General features: G+C 38.1%; 1 protein-coding gene and 1 non-coding gene across 5 annotated transcripts in view; one reads left to right on the top strand and one right to left on the bottom strand.

The window, feature by feature from the left end:
* Positions 1–23,112, bottom strand: part of RBM27 (RNA binding motif protein 27) — an 85,278-nt gene that overhangs the window by 21,319 nt on the left and 40,847 nt on the right. For 2 of the 4 annotated variants that reach the window (XM_012458571.3, XM_012458611.2), the window contains exons 9-14: positions 15,629–15,793; positions 12,428–12,577; positions 9,141–9,285; positions 7,436–7,589; positions 4,932–5,228; positions 2,818–2,958 (exon numbers count right to left, since the gene is read on the bottom strand). In XM_012458571.3, coding sequence (XP_012313994.2) covers positions 2,818–2,958; positions 4,932–5,228; positions 7,436–7,589; positions 9,141–9,285; positions 12,428–12,577; positions 15,629–15,793 — 1,052 coding nt within the window. The remainder of the gene's footprint in view (positions 1–2,817; positions 2,959–4,931; positions 5,229–7,435; positions 7,590–9,140; positions 9,286–12,427; positions 12,578–15,628; positions 15,794–23,112) is intronic. The other 2 variants (XM_012458684.2, XM_012458734.2) reach the window with 1 other exon arrangement.
* On the top strand, positions 22,402–22,465 carry LOC135270662 (U7 small nuclear RNA). Its single transcript, XR_010338805.1, has one exon. It is a non-coding gene; the product is annotated as a U7 small nuclear RNA (small nuclear RNA).

The raw sequence follows: 23,112 nt of genomic DNA, 5'->3' as shown, positions 1-23,112 counted from the left end.
TAAAATGGCACCAACATGGAATTGAAAGCTGAATAAAAAAAAAATTTTTTTTTGAATGGCAACAACTACAATTTCTTGAGCACTATTTATGTGCTACATATTTCTCTTTTGTACTTTCTTATTAACATAAAATTAACATAAAAAACTAGCAACAGCTTATAAGAGGCAGGTCAAGTCAGTCAGAGCTACCTGACTTGAAAATCTTTAATCACTTTTTTTAAAAAATGATGGAATTTTTGAAACAAAAAAAAAAGGTACCAAGCAGCAACATAAACCTTCTTTCATTTATATCCCCAACTAACTACATTCTTATCCCAAATATCCTATCATCTGTAATATTTCAATTATATCTCTAAAAAACAAGGACTCATTTTTCAATATAACCACAATACTATCACAATATATACTTAAAAGGCAGTAATACTTCTTTAATATTAAATATTCACTTCTCCAGTTCCAGCTTATAATTTTCTAAACAATTTTCCATCATTTGAAATGGGATCTACTAAGGTCCATGTAAGTGCAACTTGTTGTATCTCTTTAAAGTCTCCTTTACTTCATAGTTTCCCTCTCCATCTCTTGCTTTTTGTTGCAAATTGTTGAAGAAACCAGGTCACTCATCCAGTACTATTCCCCACAGGATTCTGTGATACCCTTGAAGATGTTCCTCTGTCCCCCAGATTTGTTTTAAATTAGTGGGTAGATCTAGAACCCTGATCAGATTTGTTTTTCTCTTTGACAGAACTCTAGTAATCTTTGACACCCTCCTCACTTTCTGGTTTGACACCATATTTTAGGCTCATCTGCAAAACTGCCAGTCTCAGGTCTGGAGACAGTCATTTCTTCAAGGACCCCTGGATCCCTTTGAGTGCTAGGGATGCTCAATGACTAGGCTGGTGATTGTTCCTACACCTTGTCAGTCACTAGAATTGGGATATGTTTTGGGATTATTTTGTTGCCTTTTTTTTTCCTTTAAGATAAAATACAACCTGAGTTTATGCTGATCCTTTCTATTCAAATGCAGGACTACAGGGTATTTAATCTTATCTATCTTCCACCTCTCTTCAACCACACTGAAAATCTCAGTTGTCAATGACATCAGCTTAATCCCTCATTTGATTTATCCTACAATGTTCACAGATGGGTTTCAGAATATCAGCACTGCCAACAATATGATTAGAAAGAGCTTTTTTTAAATTGTTTTTTGTCCTCAGGGTGTTATCGAATTAGGAATACATGGTCCAAATCACTGTTTTAAAGCACTCAATGCAGATATGCTAGCTCATATGTTTCACTTTTCTCTTTACTTTTTTCTTTTTCTATTTCATTTAATTTTATAATTATATTCAGAACTTATTTACATGGTTCCAAGTCAAATCTATAAAACAAGACATAATCAAAAGTCATGCAGCTTCTTCTATACTTGCCATAACCACAGGATTTAAATAACACGAATTATCTTTTTGTTTTTTTGTTAAAAGCAAATACTTCTCTGTTCAGTGCCTCTACTTTTTCACACCAGCAGTAGTCAACTATATATTTTTTCTTCCATTTGCTTTTTTACTTAATATATTTTGATAATCACTCCATAGTACATACAAAAATATTACTCATTCTTTATATAGTTGTATATTTACTGTGTAGATATACTACATTTTCAGTAACCATTCCCCTACAGATGGGAATTTGGGTTGTTTCTAGTCTTTTGCTATTATAAAGAACACACAATTACTAGCCTTGCACATATGTCTATCCATATTTTGGCTAGTGTACCTTTGACATAGATTATTAGAAGGAAGATTACTAGATTAATAATGCATATACATAATTTTGTCAGATACTGTACTGCCAAATTTCCTTTCATGAGGGTTGTATCATTTAGTGTTTCCATTAGCATCTAAGTCTCAGATCCATTTGGAATTTATACTGGTTTATGATATAATTTTTAAAAAAAATGGATTGGATCTTATTTTATCTTTTCCCTATTGGCTATCCGGTTATCTCAATCTGGAAGTTATCAACATGTCTCTAACTTCCCCACTGATCTGGGACACTTTGTTATTGTATAATAAACTCCTATTTGCAATTGAGTCTATTTCTAGATTTTCTCTTCTGTTCCACTGGTTTGTCTATTCATAAGTCAGTATCAGGTTTTTTCAGTTATAGCGGCTATATAGTATTTTTGGGGATTGCCTGCATTGCTGCTTTTCTTTTGCAGTTTTATTTTCTTTCTTTTCTTTTTTTGATGAAATTAAAGAAATTAATAATGATACTTATCTATTAATAAATATCTAAAATTCTCAAATTCCTACTTAACTTTGTTTTTGGTTTTTTTTTTTTTTGAAACAGAGTCTTGCTCTGTCACTCAGGCTGGAGTACAATGGTGCAATCTTGGCTCACTGCAACCTCTGCCTCCCAAGTTCAAATGATTCTCATGCCTAGCCTCAAATAGCTGGGATTACAGGTGTCCACCACAACACCCAGCTAATTTTTTTGTATTTTTAGTAGAGATGGAGTTTCAACATTTTGACCAGGATGGTCTCAAACTCCTGACCTCAAGTGATCCGCCCACCTCGGCCTCCCAGAGTGCTAGGATTACAGGCATGAGACACTATGCCCAGCCTCCTACTTAACTTTGAATAGGAAAAAGGTTTCACTAGCAAATTTCTGACTGAACAAGGGAGTTAGACAGGCATACCTGCCACACTTAGATTAGCTGTCACAATTTTCTTGATTGTTTGGATGATAACAAATTTATTTTATTTGTTAATTCACTGAATGATTCTAAATATATTTGAAGCTCACAAAAATGCATACCTGGCAATCTTCTCCAGCACCACCAGACTGATTCAACAAATGTGATGCATCACTCTGGTTACCACCTGCATGTCCAAGACGATGTTTAACAGGAACTTTGTTGAGAACATATGCACCTGATGTCTGTGGTTTGCTCATCATCTGCAAATACAAAACAAACACTTAAGTAGCCAAAGTTTGAAAACATGCCCAGGAATAATATAAATTTAAGATAATTACCCTAGGGAAGAAGATAAGAAAATGAGAATGGGAAGGTGCTTCAATTATCCATAAAATTTTATTTTTTAAATGCAATGGTGAATATACAAATGACTGATAGATTTTTCATGCTTTTTTGGATGTCTAAAACATACCACAACAAAATGCATGCACCTAAACACAAAATAACGGTTATTTTTTAATGTTTCCTCCAGTATGCAATGCTCTGAAAGAATTAGAGGGTCTTGGCCAGGCACAGTGGCTCACATCTGTAATCCCAGCACTTTGATAGGCATAGGTGGGCGAATCACGAGGTCAGGAGGTCAAGACCATCCTGGCCAACATGGTGAAACCTGTCTCTACTAAAAATACAAAAATTAGTTGGGCGTGGTGGCGACTGCCTGTTATCCCAGCTACTTGGGAGGCTGAGGCAGGAGAATCGCTTGAACCAGGGAGTCAGAGGTTGCAGTGAGCCAAAATCACGCCACAACACTCCAGCCTGGTGACAGAGTGAGACTCCATCTCAAAAAAAAAAAAAAAAAAAAAATAGAGGGTCTTGGTTGGGCGCAGTAGCTCATGCATATAATTCCAAGGCAGGCGGATCACCTGAGGCCAGGAGTTCAAGAAAAGCCTGGCCAACATGGAGAAGCTCCGTCTCGATCAAAAATACAAAAATTGGGCAGGCGTGGTGGCATGTGCCTGTAGTTGCAGCTACTTGGGAGGCTGAGGCAGGAAAATTGCTTGAACCCAGGAGGTGAAGGTTGCAACAGTGAGCCAAGATCACACCACTGCACTCCAGCCTGAACAACGACAAAGCAAGACTGACTCAAAAAAAAAAAAAAAGAATAAAAGAATTAGAAGGTCTTAACTGACAGCGACAATATGAATAACTGAAACGATCACCTCAAAAACCTAATGCAATCCTGAGCTGCATTAACAAAATATGTCTAATGGTCACCATTAAGGTGATGGTATCAACTCATTTCTACACTATTCATCCAACATCTAGGGGAAGCATTCACTTCTGGGCCTTTACATTAAGTGGGATACAAACATAACTAAAAGAAAATTTAGATGCATATGAGCAGGACAATACATGGAATTGACACCATGTACTGTAATGAATACTTTAAAAATAATGAATGCATTTAATCTAAGCATAAGATTATCTAGGTCAATATCCGAACGGCTCTGATGTGTGGTAGTTTGTTCTTTTCTTCTTTCCTTCCTTCATCTATTCAATCAAATATATTTTGAGTAATATGTACTGAAAACTGTTTTAGGCACTAGGGACAGAATGGACACAACAGGCAAAATTCTAATTCTTTTGGAGCTTCTATTCCCATTTTTAGAAGAAACGTTTAATTTTTTAGATGGGAAAAAGGAGGACATATGGGTAGATACAAAAAAAGACTGATTCTAATACAAAAATAAAGAAATAGCTCTACATTCAGAGTTGCTCAGTGGTAGACGTTTATTATACTTTAGTGGGCATAATAACTTAAGAGGACTTCTTAAACATGTACATTATAGGGCCCATATCTAGAGACTGACTCTACAGAAGTTTGAGAAAGTGAAGCCCAGGAATTTGCAACCAGGTAAGTGATTCTGATGTAAAATACCACTTCTCAAACTTTAGGGTATGTAAGAATCACCTGGAGAGCTTGTTAATACACAAATCCTTGGGCCCCTACCCATAGGGATTCTGATTCAGTAGGATGGAGTATGGCTCAAGAATCTGCAATTCTTCTCCAAGAATCTGCATTCCTAGTAAGTTCCCAGGGGATCAGATGCTGCTAGTCTGCAGTTCAAATTATGAGTAGCTCTTACATAGAAGACCCAAGGACCAGGAATTGAAAAATACTGATCTAGAGGGTTGAAAGAAAGGACCTTTAATTCCCAGTGAACCAGATTACCTTCTGGACACCTCCGTGCACTGTTGAAGGAGCAGACTGGGCCACCAGCACCTGCTGCTGATGAAGATGCTGTGGCAGGTGATGGTGCTGCTGTGAGAGGTGACTAAGTGTTTGCTGTTGTTGCAGGAGCAGCTGTGCTGAGGACTGTACTGTTGGTTGCTCATTATTTTCCCTATGCCACAAGACTCGAATGAATCGGTTGTTTAGAACTGCTTCTGTGCTAGAAATGGCTTTCCTGGCCTCGTCGTTGGTAAGATATTGGATTAGGGCTGCTTCTGGATCACCCTTAAAAGCAACCTTGAAGAAAATAAAAGAAACAACATAAATTCCCAACAGAAAATAGTTAAGTAAATTATGACCCATTGCTATGTAATGAATGTTATCCCCAAAACACACATGTTGAAGCCCTAAACTCCAACATTACTGTATTTGGAGACGGAGCTTTTGGGATGTAATTAACGTTAAATGAGGTCACAAGGGTGGACCCTAATGAATAGTATTGGTGGCCTTAAAAGAAGAGAAAGAGTTCAGCCTGGATCCCCTCTTTCTCTTAGTCTGTCATGTGAGTATGCAGTAAGAAACCAATCATCTGCAAGCCAGGAAGAGAGCCCTCCTTAGGAAAGGAATCATCCAGCACCTTCATCTTGGACTTCCCAGCCTCCAAAACTGTGAGTTAAGTCACATGGTCTATCAGTCTATGGTATTTGTTATAGTAGCTCAAGCAGATTAATATATCTACCTATGTTAAGCCATCTAAGTTTTTCTAAATGTCATAAAGAGTACTAACTTAGAAAAAGAAACAATTGGAATGATCATACCTTTTATATGTTTTAAGTATATGAAGCACTTCTTTTTTTTTTTTTTTTGAGACAGTCTCTTGCTCTGTCACTCAGGCTACACTGCAGTGGCAGGATCTCAGCTCACTGCAACCTCCACCTCCCAGGTTCAAGTGATTCTCCTGCCTCAGTCTCCCAAGTAGCTGGGATTACAGGTGCGTGCCACCATACCTGGCTAATTTTTGTATTTTTAATAGACACGGGGTTTCACCATGTTGGCCAGGCTGGTCTCAAACTCCTGGCCTCTAGTGATCCACCCAGCTCGGCCTCCCAAAGTGCTAGTATTAAAGGTATGAGCCACTGCACCTGGCCCCATATGAAGCATTTTTAAAAAGAGAATGTGTGTGTGTGTATATACATGTTGTTCCATATAAATAAATAAAAACAGTATAGCTTTAAATCAAAAGATAAGGCCAGGCATAGTAGATCATGCCTATAATCCCAGCACTTTGGGAGGCTAAAGTGGATGAATCACTTGAGTCCAGGAGTTAAAAACCAGCACAACACCCACGCATGCACGCATGCACACATGCAAAATTAGCCAGGCAGAGCCAGGCATGGTGGTGTGTGCCTGGGGTCCCAGCTACTCAGGAGGCTGCAGTGGGAGGACTGCTTGAGTCTGGGAGTCAGAAGCTGCAGTGAGCCAAAACGGCACCACTGCACTCCAGCCTGGGCAAGAGAGCAAGACCCTGTCTCAAAATATAAAAAAAGGCCAGATGTGATGGCTCATGTCAGTAATCCCAGCACTTTGGGAGGATGAGGTGGGTGGATCACCTGAGGTCAGGAGATTGACACCAGCCTGGCCAACATGGTGAAACCCCACTGTTACTAAAAATACAAAAAAATTAGCCGGGCGTGGTGGCGCATGCCTGTAGTCCCAGCTACTCAGGAGTCTGAGGCAGAAGAATCACTTGAACCTGGGAGGCAGAGGTTTTAGTGAGCTGAGATCGCACCACTGCACTTTAGCCTGAGTGAGACTCTACCCCAAAAAAAAAAAAAAAAACCAAAACAGAACAACAACAAAAAAGACTACTTTGGTTCAATTCTTTGAAATATCAACTTCCACAACACCAACTTCTTTAACTCAGCTTATTTTGGTTTGATGACAACACTTAAGTATCAGGGATAACAGACTAAAATTCAAACTTAATCTAGCCTTCCAGTACTCTCAATGACAACGTAACACTCAACCATAAATTCATAAATTCAAATAACTAACAAGTAGACAGTGAAATACAAAGATATGATTTATTTGATCTTGGATTACACATTACACTGCCTAAAATTCTCAGCATTAGAACCAACCTCAACCAACTACTATTTTACCACAATATAAAAGAAGGTCAGTTGACAAAATTATAATCTTTGACATTACCAAAAATATCAGCTACCTAGTTATAATATTAACTCAGGTATTAAAAAAGTCATTTGTTCTGAGATAGAACTATGAACAAAAATACAGTAAGTACCCATTCTCTTTCGGGAAGAGACTGCACTAAAGAACCAAATGAATTCACAAGAACAAACGTGGTTTAACAAGTCCATCATAAAAGTGGGTATACAAATGATCAGAATAACCACTAACTCATTTAAGCAAGGTGAGCTGACAGAAATATTTCCAAGACTCATAAAATGCCTGGATTCTGTCACTGACATAGCCACATTTACCTGGATATTAACAATAGTTCCAAATTTGCTGAAGTGTTCATTGAGCTTGGTAATGTTGTTCAATTCCTGAGGGATTTTCTTGACTTCTAATTTGGTGTTTGTATACTGATTCTTTCGTAAGAACCCCGGTTTATTCTGATTGTTATTTCCTTGCCTAAAAGGAAGATTAATATATCTTGGTTAATTCTCCTACTTCATGCCTAGCCAAGAGATATAACCACCAAGAATTTAAGTTTACATATGTGTGTGTGTGTGTATATATATATATATATAAGTGCCTGTTGTTGCTGGGCATGGTGGCTCACACCTTTGATCCCAGAAAACTTTTTCAAAATCCTATGAAACATTATATTCAAAATTCAAACCACATAAAATATATTAACATCAAGAAACAGGTTAGAGGCTGGGTGCAGTGGCTTATGCCTGTAATGCCAGCACTCTGAGAGGCCAAGGCAGGAGAAATGCTTGAGCCCAGGGGTTCCAGACCAGTCTGGGCAACATAGTAAGACCCTGTCTCTATATAATTAATTAATTGATTAATTTTTTAAGTGCCTCTTGTAAGCCCTTAACATTCTTCAGAAATTACTAAGCAATTTTCACATTGTTCTTATCACATGAGAATAAAAAATTTGAAGAGAAAGGTGAACGCAAAAGATTACCAAAAGAAAAGGCCCAACTGAAGCTTAAAATCATATGCCAAAAGGAATACCACAATTATCAAGGAGTCTAAGTAAGGCTAGAACATTGTCATTTTTTTTTTTTTGAGACGGAGTTTTGCTCTTGTTGCCCAGGCTGAAGTGCAGTGGCACAATCTCGGCTCACTACAACTTCCTCCGTCTCCCGGGTTCAAGCAATTATTCTGCCTCAGCCTCCCAAGTAGCTGGGATTACAGGCATTTGCCACACGCCCAGCTAATTTTGTATTTTTAGTAGAGATGGAATTTCTCCATGTTGGTCAGGCTGGTCTCAAACTCCTGACCTCAGTGATCCGCCCATCTCAGCCTCCCAAAGTGCTGGGATTACAGACGTGAGCCACCATGCCCGGCTAGAATATCATCTTTAATGGCATATTTTTCAACTTCTTCAAACATACTAAACTTTTTTTTTTTTTTACCGTTTATTTCATTTTTTTTCTTCTTTTCTATCCATTGTCAGTGTCTCAGTAATTTTTAATATTTGGTTAGGCATAGAAATACGTAGTTACAAACTGGAAATACCTATTATGGACCAGGTGCGGTAGCTCACTCCTATAATCCCAGCACTTTGGGAGGCTGAGGCTGGTGGATCACCTGAGGTCAAGAGTTCGAGACCAGCCTAACCAACATGGTGAAACTGTCTCAACTAAAAATACAAAAAATTAGCCAGGCGTGGTGGTGGGCACCTGTGATCCCAGCTACTCAGGAGGCTGGGGCAGGAGAATTGCTTGAACCCTGGAGGTGGAGGTTGTGGTGAGCCAAGATCGAGCCATTGCACTCCAGCCTGGGCGAGAAGAGCAAGACTGTCTCAAAAAAAAAAAAAAAAAAAAAAAAAAAAACCTATTATGAATACTGTTAACTTTTTAATTTTTACGACATTCTAAACATGTCTCCTGGAACCCTAACTTTGAGACACTTAGTTTGAAAATCATTAATAACAAATTTTATGAATTTAGTAATGCAAACAACAACAATAACAATTAGATGTTACTAATTAGCAAATTATCTTACTTTCCCAGCCAAGGTTTCTTTGTGAGTGGACCTTCCAAACCACTCATGGCTCTTTTTCGGCTATCTGGTTCTAGAACTACTCTGGTTATGTTGCTATTAATCGAAACAGGAACTGGTGGTTCAGTCTGGATCACAATGTTAGCAGCTGTTGGAAACAAAAATTAAAATTACTAAGTTGTTCAGGAATCTCAATGATTAATAATATTTAGTCTAAAAGCTAAATAGTACTATGAATATTTCAACTACTATCATTTCTCTTTTAGAAATGCCTAACAGCAAGAAAAAGTTACAAATGCGTTTTTCTATAAAAAATAGAAATCCGTGTTTCAAAACTCAAAGTTAACCTTGATGTAACAATTGACTCAGGCATGGATGATCCATAGATAAAAAATATACTGGTGAAAGGCTATTAGAAAATAAAATATTTATACGGTGACAAAGTATCACTCCAAAAATTATATTTACAATGGAGAGCTCTAACAATTATCACTTTATACAAGCAATCAAACTTAGCACCATTAGTGGACATTATTTGCCTCCTGGTATGATTCAACAAGAAGTTGACCACATCATAAGGATAACATATTGTGGAATTATGATTTTATGTGTGGCAATAATACTGTGTTTATATAGGACTGTCTTATTCTTAAATATAAGGTAAAGGAGTTAAAGTTTCACTATGTCTACCACTTACTTTCAAGAGATTCAACAAAAAAATGTGAGTGGAGAGAAGAAAGAGAAGAGAGAGCGCACAAGAGAGCATTCATGCCCAAAGGTAACAAAATATTACTGGTAAATCTAAGTGAAGGCATTCAGATGTTTGCTGTGTTTCTTTTGATTTTCCATATGTTTAAAGTTGGGAAGAAAATCCAAAGCCAATACTATAAACTGGCAGAAATACTCTAAGAAACTGTCCATACAATAAATAACCTTTGGGTAGGAAGAGGTATACTGAACAAAAAGGAAACTAACACAAAACTATGCCTATTATATACTGAGTATTTCCCCTAACTTTAGCAACTCCACTAAGCAAAGAATAACCTAGGCTGAATGCTGGGGTAGGGATATGGCTGGGAGTTGGTACATCTGATTTCATCTTTGTATCAGGGAAATTATGATATAAGGATTCATTTACTTAACATTTAGCTATTTTACAGCTCAGCAACTATAGAAGACCTTGGGTATACATTGATGAATTAAACAGACAAGATCCTTGCTCTTGCAGGACTTGTGTTTTCAGAAGACTAATGAAGAAGATAGCAACTGTGATGGCATAAAGCATTCTAGAGTTTGACATGCCATTATGTTCTCCTTAAATAGTTTTTATTGTTACCAGCTAACATTGCCTAATGCTTTATTTTTTAAATTTAATTAAGTGTATCATATTAAACGAAAGAGACATAGCTAAAGGTTAAGTGACTTGCCCAAGAAAACAAAGAAATCCTACTTTATATAAAACATTACTTCTACTTTGAATTCTAGTTCTGCCACTTAAGAGCTGTGTGACCTTGGGCAAGTTCTTTAAACCTCTCTAAGCCTCAGTATTTTTACTTGTAAAAGGAGAATAAAAATAGAAATATGGGAAACAATAATATACATGAGGCTGGGCATAGTGGCTTGTGCCAGTAATCCCAACACTTCCAGAGGCTGAGGTGAGCAGATTACCTGAGGTCAAGAGTTCAAGACCAGCCTGACCAATATGGTGAAACCCTGTCTCTACTAAAAATACAAAAATGTGTAATCCCAGCTACTCAGGCAGCTGAGGCAGGACAACTGCTTGAACCCAGGAGGTGGAGATTGCGGTGAGCCTAGATTACACCACTGCACTCCAGCCTGGGCAACAGAAGAAGACTCTGTCTCTCAAAAAAAAAAAAAAAAAAAAAATACACACACACATACACACACACACACACTCTCTCGCTATATATACATACACACATATATATTCTTATAGTGTTATTAATGGCAGTAAAGAAGAATTAATAAAACTAGGATAGAAAGAACAGGAAAATGGTAGGCTGGGCGCAGTGGCTCACGCCTGTAATCCCAGCACTTTCAGAGGCCAAGATGGGCAGATCACCTGAGGTCAGGAGTTCAAGACCAGCCTGGCCAACATGGCGAAACCCCATCTCTACTAAAAGTACAAAAATTAGCTGGGTGTGGTGACACACGCTTGTAATCTCGGCTACTTGGGAGGCAGAGGCAGGAGAATCACTTGAATCCAGGAGGCAGAGGTTGCAGTGAGGCACGATGGAGCCACTGCACTCCAACCTAGGCAACAGAGCCAGAATCTGTTTCAGGAAAGGAAAGGAAAGAACAAAGGAAAGGAGAAGGGAAAGGGGAAAGGAAAAGGACAAGGAAAGGAACAAGGAAAGGAAAGGAGGAAGAGGGAGGAAGGGGGCAGAAGGGAGAAGGGGGAAGAAAGGGAAAGAAAAGGGAAGGAGGGGGAAGAAGGAGGAAGAAGGGAGAAGAAGGGGGAGGAAGGGGAAAGGGGGAAGGGGGAAGGGGGAAGGGGGAAGGAAGAGAGAAAGGGGAAGGGGGAAGGAAAGGAAAAAAAGGAAAATGTTTGCCATATGATTAATCAAAAAACTATTGTCAGTGCAGTCCATGGTCAGTCACTCATATTGAAATTACTGGAAATCTGTAATAGTTAAAAAAAAAAAATGGAATCTCATCAAACTAACCATCATTAACCAACCTTTTTAGTGGTGGAGTAGTTAGGAGGTTATCAGCCATATTAAAGGTAAATGCTTGCATTTAGTCTTGGTTTTGTTTCATTTTTTTTAAGGTTTATTCCTAAGCTCTGTAAAGGTCCTAACTTAAAGATGTAATCATTAGTGTTAAAAATTATCAAATGATAATTGTATTGTAATGTTTTAGATTCTCACTATTATTAGTGTGATGCATAGCTCTCAGGATACAAAGTAGGCCCTTTAATGATCAGTTATTTGAGGGAGAGGATCAGTAATTTCATATTTCTATACATAATATCTAACACAGTACCTGGCAACAAAACTAAAACAGCCTAAAGTCATACCCAAAAAAAAGCAATTAATATTAGCATGATCTGTATTTAAAAACAAATATATTCTCACTATAGCTTTAAAACAAAATTTAGAGATAAAGTTATTTAAAAATATCTGAGATTAATATATAGCACCCTTCAAAGAGATGATATGTAAGTAGTCTGAACCTTAATTTCCTCAAGCGAGGCCAGAAATGCAAATGTAGTAACTATATTCAACTATGCATAACACAGCATCAGAAAAAGTTCAAAGCATTCTCACCTCTTGGATTTGCATCCATATCTCCAGATGTTAGGCCAATCAGATTGGGGCGCTGTGTCTGTGTTCTTGAAAAGAACTGTCTGTACTGAGATCTACCAGAACTAGTGATACTAGGAGCTTCTGGGTTGTAACCATCTGGTTCATATGTATCTGAGGGAAAACAAAGCAACAAAGCACTTAACAAATCCGAGAGCGGTTAAACCATCTCTCATTGTTAAAAAATAAACAACTGCTTAAAAAACAAACATTCACCAAAAAATATAAATATATCAACCTACAGTAACCTCTCAAGTGTCTGTGAGGGACTGGTTCCAGGACCCTCCCACAGATATCAAAATCTACAAATGTTCAAGTCTCTTATATAAAATAGAGTGGTATTTGCATATAACCTAGGTACATCTTCTTGTATACTCTAAATCATCTCTATGTTAACTGTAATACCTAATATAAATGCTATGTCAATAGTTGTTATGGATATTGTTTTTAAAACTTGCATTATTAATTACTGTATTGTTATTTTTTATTGGTTTTCTTCCCAAATATTTTTGAACTGTAGTTGGTTGAATCCGCAGATGTGGAACCTGAGGTGAAGGGATGACTCTATTTCTCTTTGTGTTACAGTATCTAGACATGCCTTTTGAAAGTGAAAAAAAAATGCTCCTATTACAGGACATAGATACATATGCCCATTATTAAATACTGGTATTTTCAGATTCATTCACCTACTCATTTCTACCCTATATATTCATCACCTAATCCAAATGTGAATGCACACTTTTTTTTTAATTTAAAAAAAACGGAGATGGGGTCTCGCTATCTTGCCCAGGCTAGTCTTCAACTCCTGAGCTTAAGCCATCTGCCCACCTCAGCCTCCCAAATTGCTGGCATTACAGGTGTGAATCATTGTGCCCAGACCAATGCATATTTGTTAATACAAATTTTCATGTACACAAACACCGTTAAGTGAAGGATTGGGTTTCCTCTGTTATCTATCATACCTCCAATTTCCAGGTACCTTTTTAATTAAAGAGAAAAGAAAAACCAAACTACTCATTTGGTTATCTGCACTTTTTCAAATTAGGGAGACAACAGCTGGTTTCACACATAAACCATATTTCAATAAAACAGCGCACATACACATGCGCGTGCACACACATACAACCAGTCACTTCTATGATTTAGAGTATAGAAGTGATTCAGAATATAAGATGAGCAAATTATCCTCATTTAGGGGTCTTCCTGGCCACTACAGGCATTTGAGTCAACAGCCACTAAACAGCACAACTAGGATTCAGAAGTCCTCAATCCAGAAAATTTCTCACCCCCAATCCTCTTAGATTAAACGTCTCCCATGAATATTGTGTTTCTCTTAACTTCAGATTCACAAGCTAACTTCCTTCTTGCACAAAACATCCAGAAACTACAATGAGGCTAAAATAACAAAATTCTATTAAAGCACAGGTGATTCTGAGATATGTAATAGAAGAACTAGAGGCTGGATGCGGTGGCTCATGCCTGTAATCCCAACACTTTGGGAGGCCGAGGCAGACAGATCACGAAGTCAGGAGATCGAGATCATCCTGGCCAACATGGTGAAACCCTCTCTCTACTAAAATACAAAAAATTAGCCAGGCGTGGTGGTGCATGCCTGCAGTCCCAGCCATTCAGGAGGCTGAAGGAGGGGAATTGCTTGAACCTGGGAGGCAGAGGTTGCAGTGAGCCAAGATTGCTCCACTGCATTCCAGCCTGATGACAGAGAAAGACTCCGTCTCAAAAAATAAAGAAAGAACTAGAACTGCTGCCCGACATTCCTTCTCCATTTTCCTCCTTTCTTCGGGTTTTGAAAACAGCTTATGGAATTGCACAAAAAAGGCATCGCTAGATTAAGAAACTTCTCCCTCTAATAAAATGTTAAATGATGTTGAAAATTAATTATTCAGGCCATTTGTATTGGCCTCCTCAGAGAAGGGTGGCACAGAAAATTTAATAAATTATTATCACAAAGACATTCCTATTAGAGATTTTGTATTTCATTACTAAGGCTTGCATTCAGTCTCAAAGTTTCCTGATGATGATTAATAAAACCAAACAATTTTGCCTCAGTGGTTCTAGGGCTATGCTTTTAGTTATCTGCCAAAGAGTATTTTTGGGGCTTAATATTTAATTATTTTAGCTTTTGTTCTAACAAAATAATTTATAATTTTTTTGTTTCTTGAAGACAACTAAAGACAGTATTTAATCGTGAGCATTCCCTCCTGATGGAAACACACTGTAATGATATGCCTAACTTAAAAGTAAATCTAACATAGTTGCTTATTAAATTTCAATGTGTTTAAGGATGATACAGTTTGAAACTGATGTAAAATAACAGCTTCCCTGGTAATGCCAACTCTAAAAATTACATGCAATAACATACAAAATAAATGCTGCTTTATCTTTAAAAAAAAAAAGATTAGCAAATTATGATTAAAAAGTTTTCAGTTACTATTTGGTACTACTGACAGAAAATCTCCTACAATTAAGACTGCAGAAAGTTTTAAAGAAACTATATAATCAAATGACCTTGTGCTATAAATCCTGGGAATACACAGAACACCAACTAACTTAAAAGTCCTTTAGTTAATGATGATGAACTAAGATCTAAAGGCAAAGTGAGAAAGGGTTAAAAACTCCTCATGAGACACCCACAAAGCACTCCACAGATCCTTCAAAATACATATGTCAAAAGGAGAAAAGAGTTTTTAAGAAGTTTTATACACACATACAAGGGGCAAAATGGCCACAATACAAGGGGCAAAAAGGAAAAAAGGACATGATCTTCAAGAAACCAGATGTTTATTTTTGTTTTAAAGAAAAAATAACCTAGTTTATTACAATGTATAACTAATTAGAAAACATTCAAGTAGATATTATCTTCCTATCTACCTGATTAGAAATTAGCTAAATGAACCAGCATCACTTTGTTACCAAGGCACTGAAAGTAAATATAGAGAAAACCACAGATGATAGACACACATGAGGCCTAATCATCTAGCAGCCACTACAGACAAACCAAAGCAGCAAAGGAACAGAAAATAAAACTACCTATGAGCTTTAATGGGACTTTATGACAGCAGATCAGGATGCCAGTCACCGCTTACGCTGGCCAGCTTAAGGTAAAAAAGATCAGCAAGGTGGAAGGCCATCTGTAGCTAAGCTTACCTGGAACCAGAGGGGTAGGGCTGGAGACTGAGGTATGGTACCCAATGGAGGATCCCATGAGGTTTCGAGGCGGCACCAAACGAGCTGCCAACAGAGGAGGCGGTGTCCCCAACTGAAGTCGCTCAGATGCAGCAGCACCATGTTCACGAGAGTACATGGGCTGTCCTATAGAGGAAAGAATAGGAGGGCAGCTGGGAATGAGAGTCACAAGCTTCTCTTAGGTGATGATGTGCTTCCTGAGACTTTGAGCCAAAAACAGAGAAATTAAACCAACAGGAATAGAAGTACAGAAAGATGTTCCTGGGATTCTTTCTAACTCAAGAAAGAACAGATATGCAACTGGTTAGGATCCAACAAGGTATAATGAAAAGAGTAAGAATTAGGTAGTATATATAATCTCCATCTTTTATGGTCTTAAGTGGAGAAAACTACGTGTTAATTTTATCCAAAGCTGAACAGTGAACTATATCAGGTTAATAGACAAAGGAGCCCTGAGCTATTAATTATACAGAATTTTTCCCTCCAATGAGATATGCAGGTATGAAAACTGTCATATCCATTAAAAAGAAAACAACCCCCTCCAACCAACCCACATAATTTCAGGTTTACACAAAGTATGCTCCCATGTCTAAGGGCAGAAAAAAAGATAAAGGCATTAAGAACAAATAAACCACTGCATGCATACCTTCGCAAAGAATAAGAAATGTTCCATAGAAAAAATTAAGATAGTGAAAATTTGTTATCTCTGTGAGCATGAGGATTACAAATATAGAGAAAGGAAAAAGGACAAAAAACAAACAAACAAAAAAACAGATAAGCACACCAGCACAGCACTGGGCACATGAAATCATCCTGGATATTAAGAAGCACTTTTTGAAAGAAAGCACATTTAGGATTTATATACAGACTGATGCAAGAATGCAGACACAATGAAGCCAAAATGTGAAGAACAGGATTAGAAAAAGACAAGGTATCAAGGAGCAAAATCCCTTTGGGTGTCCATTTAATCTCTTTTTCACTGACAACCCCATCTGAGACCTATTTGTAAGATTTAGTTACTATATATGTCCAATGTTAGACATTTACTATGTGACACAAGACAAAATGAAGTGGATTTTGAATTTTTTTATACATGGTGAAATGTCCTTAAAAGCTGTAAAATTCCTAAAGATTTTAAATATACCTTAATAGGACAGGCTACAAAGCAACTACTTGATTTCACAGTAAGTCCTAAAGGGAATATAGAGATGCTAAACCTCACTACCATTTTCTTTCTGTATAAGAAGTAAAAGAGGTGTCCAACAGACACCACCCATCAAAGCTGCCTTTCACAGGGTTCCACCTCCCAGACTCACTCCGGGACCCAGAATCCTATCATCTATGGCCTTGGGGTAGGTGACAATCCCCCCTTTTTAATGACCTGAATCTCTGACTTACTGATTATGGAATCTGTCAAGTAGTTTTCAACTCTCCCAGTGAGGATAATTAAACATGCTCAGCTTTGAGGGCGGGAAAAAAAGCAAAAGAGGAAGTAACAAATCATACTGTGTAACTGTGTACTTAGCATTATCCTTACATTTTTATATTTCTAATGGATGTTGGGCTTAATACTTAGGTGGAAAAAAAAAATACTTAGGTGGTAGGTTGATCTGTGCAGCAAACCACCATGGCACACATTTACCTGTGTAACAAACTTGTACATCCTACATATGTACCCTGGAACTTAAAAGTTGATGGAAAAAAAAAGTACATTTAAAAAGGATCACTTAATCATTACACTGTAAAAACAATTTAATATATATTTTTTCTTTTTTTTTGTTTTTGAGACAGAGTCTGGCTCTGTTGCCTAGGCTGGAGTGCAGCGGCGCGATCTGGGCTGACGACAATCTCTAACTCCTGGGTTCAAGGAATTCTCCTGCCTCAGCCTCCCGAGTAGCTGGGATTATAGGTGCCCGCCACCACACCTGGCTAATTTTTTGTATTTTTAGTAGAGACGGAGTTTCACCATGTTAGCCAGGCTGGTCTCAAACTCCGGACCTCAGGTGATCTACCCACTTTGGCCTCCCAAAGTGCTGCAATTACAGGCATGAGCGACCGTGCCCAGCCCAATTTAACATATTCTCAATGAGGGGAACAAATAGTTGTAAGCACACAATCAATTGCAGAGAATTAATTGTGAAGAGTTGATCTATCAGCAGAATGAAGTAGTTGTTAAAGAGAAAAATGGGCCGGGTGCAGTGGGCTCATGTCTATAATCCCAACACTTTGGGAGGCCAAGGTGGGAGGACTGCTTGAGCCCAGGAATTCAAGACCAACCTGAGTAAGATACTGAGACTGTCTCTACTAAATATTTTAAAAATCAGCCACGCATGGTGGCACACACCTGTAGTCCTAGCTATTTGGGAGGCTAAGGCAGGAGGATCACTTGAGTCAGAAAGTCGAGGCTACAGTCAGCCACAATCATGCCCACTGTACTCCAGCTTAGGTGACACGGTGAGACGCTGTCTTTAAAAGAGAAATTTCTTAATTAAAAAATAAAAATACATAAATATATAGAAAAAAGTACAGTCTTAGTCCATATGACTACTTTAAATGTATATCAATGTACTAAGTATATCTAATTAATAACAGCTGTCTCAAAGTAAACTGGAAACCAAAAGGCTACTTTGCACAATGTCCACTTTTAAAACAAGTGACAGAGAACATACAATTCAAATGCTTTAAAAAGGCCAAGCACGGTGGCTCACATCTGTAATTCCAGCACTTTGGGAGGCCAAGGCGAGTGGATCCCTTGAGCTCAGGAATTTGAGATCAGGCTGGGCAACATGGTGAAACCCCATCTCTTCTAAAACTATAAAAATTAGCCAGACGTGATGGTGCACACCTGTAATCCCAGCTACTCAGGAGGCTGATGCACAAGAATCACTCAAACCCAGGAGGCAGAGGTTGCAGTGAGCCAAGATCACACCACTGCTCTCCAGCCTGGGTGACAGAGCAAGACTCTGCCTCAAAATAAAAAACAAACAAATACCTCAAAAAGATGGCAATTAATTCCAATGTAGCCTGACTTTCTTAAACAATTCCTACTGAGGTCTCTAAATAGTACTTCTAAAAGAAACAGAGTTCTTTAGACAAAGGGCCAATTCTAGGTCAGGGCAAAAAATTTTTAAGATGAGCCTGGTACATCTTGGTATACCTCGTCTTCAGAGGCAGCAAGACAGTTATCAAAAACTGGCATGTCAAAGATAGAAAATTAAAAAAGAAACCTATCAGAGGCCAACATGAAGAGGCTCTCACTGATTAAAGATGAGACAATCTGAACATCAAAGAAGACTATAATGGAGTGAAACATATCAAATGTTAAATGTTAAAAATTCATGAGCTCATAATGATACTTAAAAAAATACAGGAGTTCCCTTTGGAAAAAACTAGGGAATCAACAGATTCTTAAAATTGATAAATGAAAGAAAATACACATACATCTTGTCTCTTCTGTAAAAACTGCATTTCAGGTTAACCAAATGGTTGTTACAGTCAACTATATGGAATGCTAGCAATAAATGTAGAAGAAACTATAGATTTAGAGTATCACATAAAACAGCAAATCCAGGCAATGATCAAAAATGGCTGTTGAAACCAATAAGTAAGTTTTAAAATGAATGGATCACAATGAAAACACCTCTACACACTAATATAAATATTTATAATACAGAAAGGAGACAACCAGACATTATAAACATCATAATGTACTGTGTAGGAAGTACATAACACCATCTATAAAATGTTCTTGTCAAAAAAAGAAAAAAAAAACGAATCTCGTCAAATACCTAGCTCTAACTTCCAATTTACAGGAAATACAGGGGACAAAGAAATGTGTTAGATGACACCAGAAGATGAACCTGCCAAGTCTAGAATGTGAGAAAATTCTTCAGGACAAATGATCTGTTTCTACAACAAATAAATGCCAAGGAAAAAAAAAAAGAAGTAAAGGATATTGCTATAAAGACTTAAGAAAGATACCAACTCAATGTAATATATAACCCTGTTTGGATATAGCTTCAAATAAACCAGGTATAAAAGGACATTTATGATACAATTGGGAAATATGAAAACTGGGTATTTCACAAGCAATAGTAAACTGTTACCAATTTTTGGGGGGCTGTGATAATAGTACCTGTGTATATGTATGATTTTGTGTGCATATATGTTTAATTATTATCTTTAAAGATATGTAAGTTTTTACAAGTGAAATGCTGTTATGTTTGGGACTTATTCTAAAACAATCATGTCATTAAGTTGAATTTTAAGGAGCCATAGAAGAGAAAATAATAATAAAAACTAAGGCCAGGTATGATGGCTCAGATGTGATAATCCCAACACTTTGAAAGGCCAAGGTGGGAGGACTGCTTGAGCCCAGGAGTTCAAGACCAGTCTGAGTAAGATACTGAGACTGTCTCTACTAAATATTTTAAAAATCAGCCATGCATGGTTAGTAGAAATCAAACAGTTACTTAAAGTAAAAAAATGAAAGCTTAAAGTACCCAAATGACAATTAAGTATTTCTTTGGATGAATATCTGTATGTTGAAATGGACAATATCACAATCCTAGCACTTCCAGAGGCTGAAATGGGAGCACTGCTTGAGTCCAGGAATTTGAGAACAACCTGGGCAACATGGGGAAACCTCATCTCTACAAAAAATTTAAAAATTAGCCAAGTGTGGTGATATGCACCTGTGCTCCCAGCTACTCATGAGGCTGAGGCAGGAGGACTGCTTGAGCCCAGGAGGTCAAGACTTCAGTGAGCCAAGATTGTGCCACCGTACTCGAGGCTGGGCGACAGAGCAAGATATGGTCTAAAAGAAAAACAACACAGCGCTAAAATAATCAAGTCAGGAGTAGGTTATGGATGAAGAAAGATTAACCACATTGATTAACTGCTGAAGCCAAAAATAAGTACAAGGAGATTCACTACATTATGTCAGTCTACTTTTATATATGTTATTTTTTTAATTTTCCAAATAATGTTTTCTCTTTTAAATTTGAGATGAGGTCTTACTATGTTATCCAGGCTAAAGTAAAGTGGCTATTCACAGGCATCATCACAGCTCAGTGCAGCTGGAACTCCTGGCCTCAAGGGAGCCTCCTGCCTCAGCCTCCAGAGAGGCTGGGAATATAGTCGAAAGCCCACACAGCCAGCTACATAATAAAAAAATTTTTGAGATCAAATAGGTTTACAGTAATGGTGAAGATCAGCCTGTCAGAATTTATATTCATTCAGTTTTGTTTTGGTCAGGGTAGAGAGTGACTGATAACTCCAAACTGTAAACATCCCAAGTTCATGTTCCCATCTTAAACTGTTCATCTAGGTAACATGTCTAATATCAATATTTTCACCTTCTTAATATTAACTCTTATCAGTTAAAGACAGTTTTTATTCAACCTAAAATTTTAGCCACTCGGTGTAATTTTCCTGATTTTGTCTTTAAGAGTATTCACAGGAAAAAAAATTGTAAGTATTCAGTTAAAAACTCAAACTCAGAAAAAACAAAAACCCAATACTGGCCATATTTATGTGTCTTCTCTATTAGAATACAAGGTCCCTGGCACACTTGGGAAGTTCCAAGGCCTAAACACTGCCTGATGCATAGTAGAAGTCAGTCACTTAAAGAAAAAATGACAGCTTAAAGTACCCAAATGACAATTATTTCTTTGGATGAATATCTGTGTGTTGAAATGGACAATATCACAACTAATACAACATGAATCAAGTCAAACACAAGAGGGAGAAAGCCTCTAGACCTGCAGTCCCCAAGTTTTGTGACACTAGGGACAGGTTCCAAGGAAGACAATTTTTCCACGAATGGTGGGGGTGGGTGGAGGTGGTGATTTCAGGATGAAACTGTTCCACCTCAGATTATCAGGCATTAGATTCCCGTAAGGAGTGCGCAACTTAGATCCTCTGCATGTATAATTTATAATAGGGTTGGTTATCCTATGAGAGTTTAATGCCACCGTGACCCAGGTATTGGGGACCCCTGCTCTAGACAATATACAAGGACTCTATTAGACACTGACTTACTTTTCTAGCCATCAAGTCCATTATTCTAAATAGAAATGTTGTGTATTCCACAGAATTAAATGAGCAAATCTCAAATTTATAATTATTGTGTTTTAATAATTTTATACAGTTAATAGGAAAAGTATTTTCTGAAATAAAGATTTATGTGAATTTATATTAAGACTGGACAGTGGTTGGGTGCAGTGGCTCACGCCTGTAATCCCAGCACTTTGGGAGTCCAAGGCAGGCATTTCATGAGGTCAAGAGATCAAGACCATCCTGGCTGACATGATGAAACCCTGTCTCTACTAAAAATACAAAAATGAGCTGGGCGTGGTAGTGCACACCTGTAGTCCCAACTACTTTAAGGAGAATCACTTAAACCCGGGAGGCAGAGGTTGCAGTGAGCCGAGGTCATGCCACTGCACTCTGGCCTGGCAACAGAGCAAGACTCCATCTCAAAAAAAATAAAAAGATTGGACAGTTATCTTCAACCTAAGAATCAGCCTCCAGAATCCAGGATGTTACCTACTACTCTTACTTTTTCACACATTCAGCACAACGAATGAACTTAGCAGTTACAAAATATTTTTACTATGCTTCTTCAAGAAGCAGAACAGACCAAAAGCGAGGTAGAAAAGAGAGTATACTTAGTAACGGTCTGGTAAAAGCCAAAGTATATACTGAGTTGGTGAGTTCAAACCTGGAGGCTGCAGTGGTAGAGCTCTTTTAGATTTTGTCTAGCAAGTTCTCTGGTCTCCCACCAAGAAATCCCCATGCAAATAGGGGTCCAGATGCAATGCCTCAGGTCTCTAATCCCAGCATTCTAGGAGGTCCAGGTGAGAGGACTGCTCCAGGCCAGGAGTTTGAGAACATCCTAGGCAACACAGCAAGACTCTCTACAAAAAAAATTCAACAAATTCAACACTAGCTGGGCCTGGTGGCACGTGCCTGCACAGTCTAGCTATTTGGGAGGCTGCAGTGGGGTGATCACTTAAGCCCAGGAGTTCAAGGCTGCAGTGAGCTAGGATCATGCCACTATACTCCACCCTTGCTCAGGGCAACAGAGCAAGACCCTGCTTCTAAAAAAAGAAAGTAAATAAATAAATGTTTTTTAAAATTGGGGAAAGTTGGGCGTGGTGGGTCATGCCTATAATCCAAGCATTCTGGAAGGCTAAGGTGGGAGGATAGCTCAAGCCCAAGGAGTTCAAGACCAGCCTGGGCAACACAGAAACACCTGACCTTTACATAATTCTAAAAAATTAGCTAGGCATGGTGGCACGTGCCCGTGGTCCCAGCTACTCAGGAGGCTGAGGTGGGAGGATTTCCAGAGCCAAGGTGGAGGCTGCAGTGAGCCATGATGCCACCACACTCCAGCCTGGGCAGCACAACAAGACCCTGTCTCAAAAAGAAATAAAGGAGGG

This window comes from Aotus nancymaae, unplaced genomic scaffold (assembly GCF_030222135.1).
Source record: "Aotus nancymaae isolate 86718 unplaced genomic scaffold, 86718_ANA_hifiasm-v0.15.2.pri h1tg000064l_1, whole genome shotgun sequence".
NCBI lineage: Eukaryota > Metazoa > Chordata > Mammalia > Primates > Aotidae > Aotus > Aotus nancymaae.
Note: the sequence above shows the minus strand (reverse complement) of the source record. Positions and strands in the feature narration are given on the sequence as shown.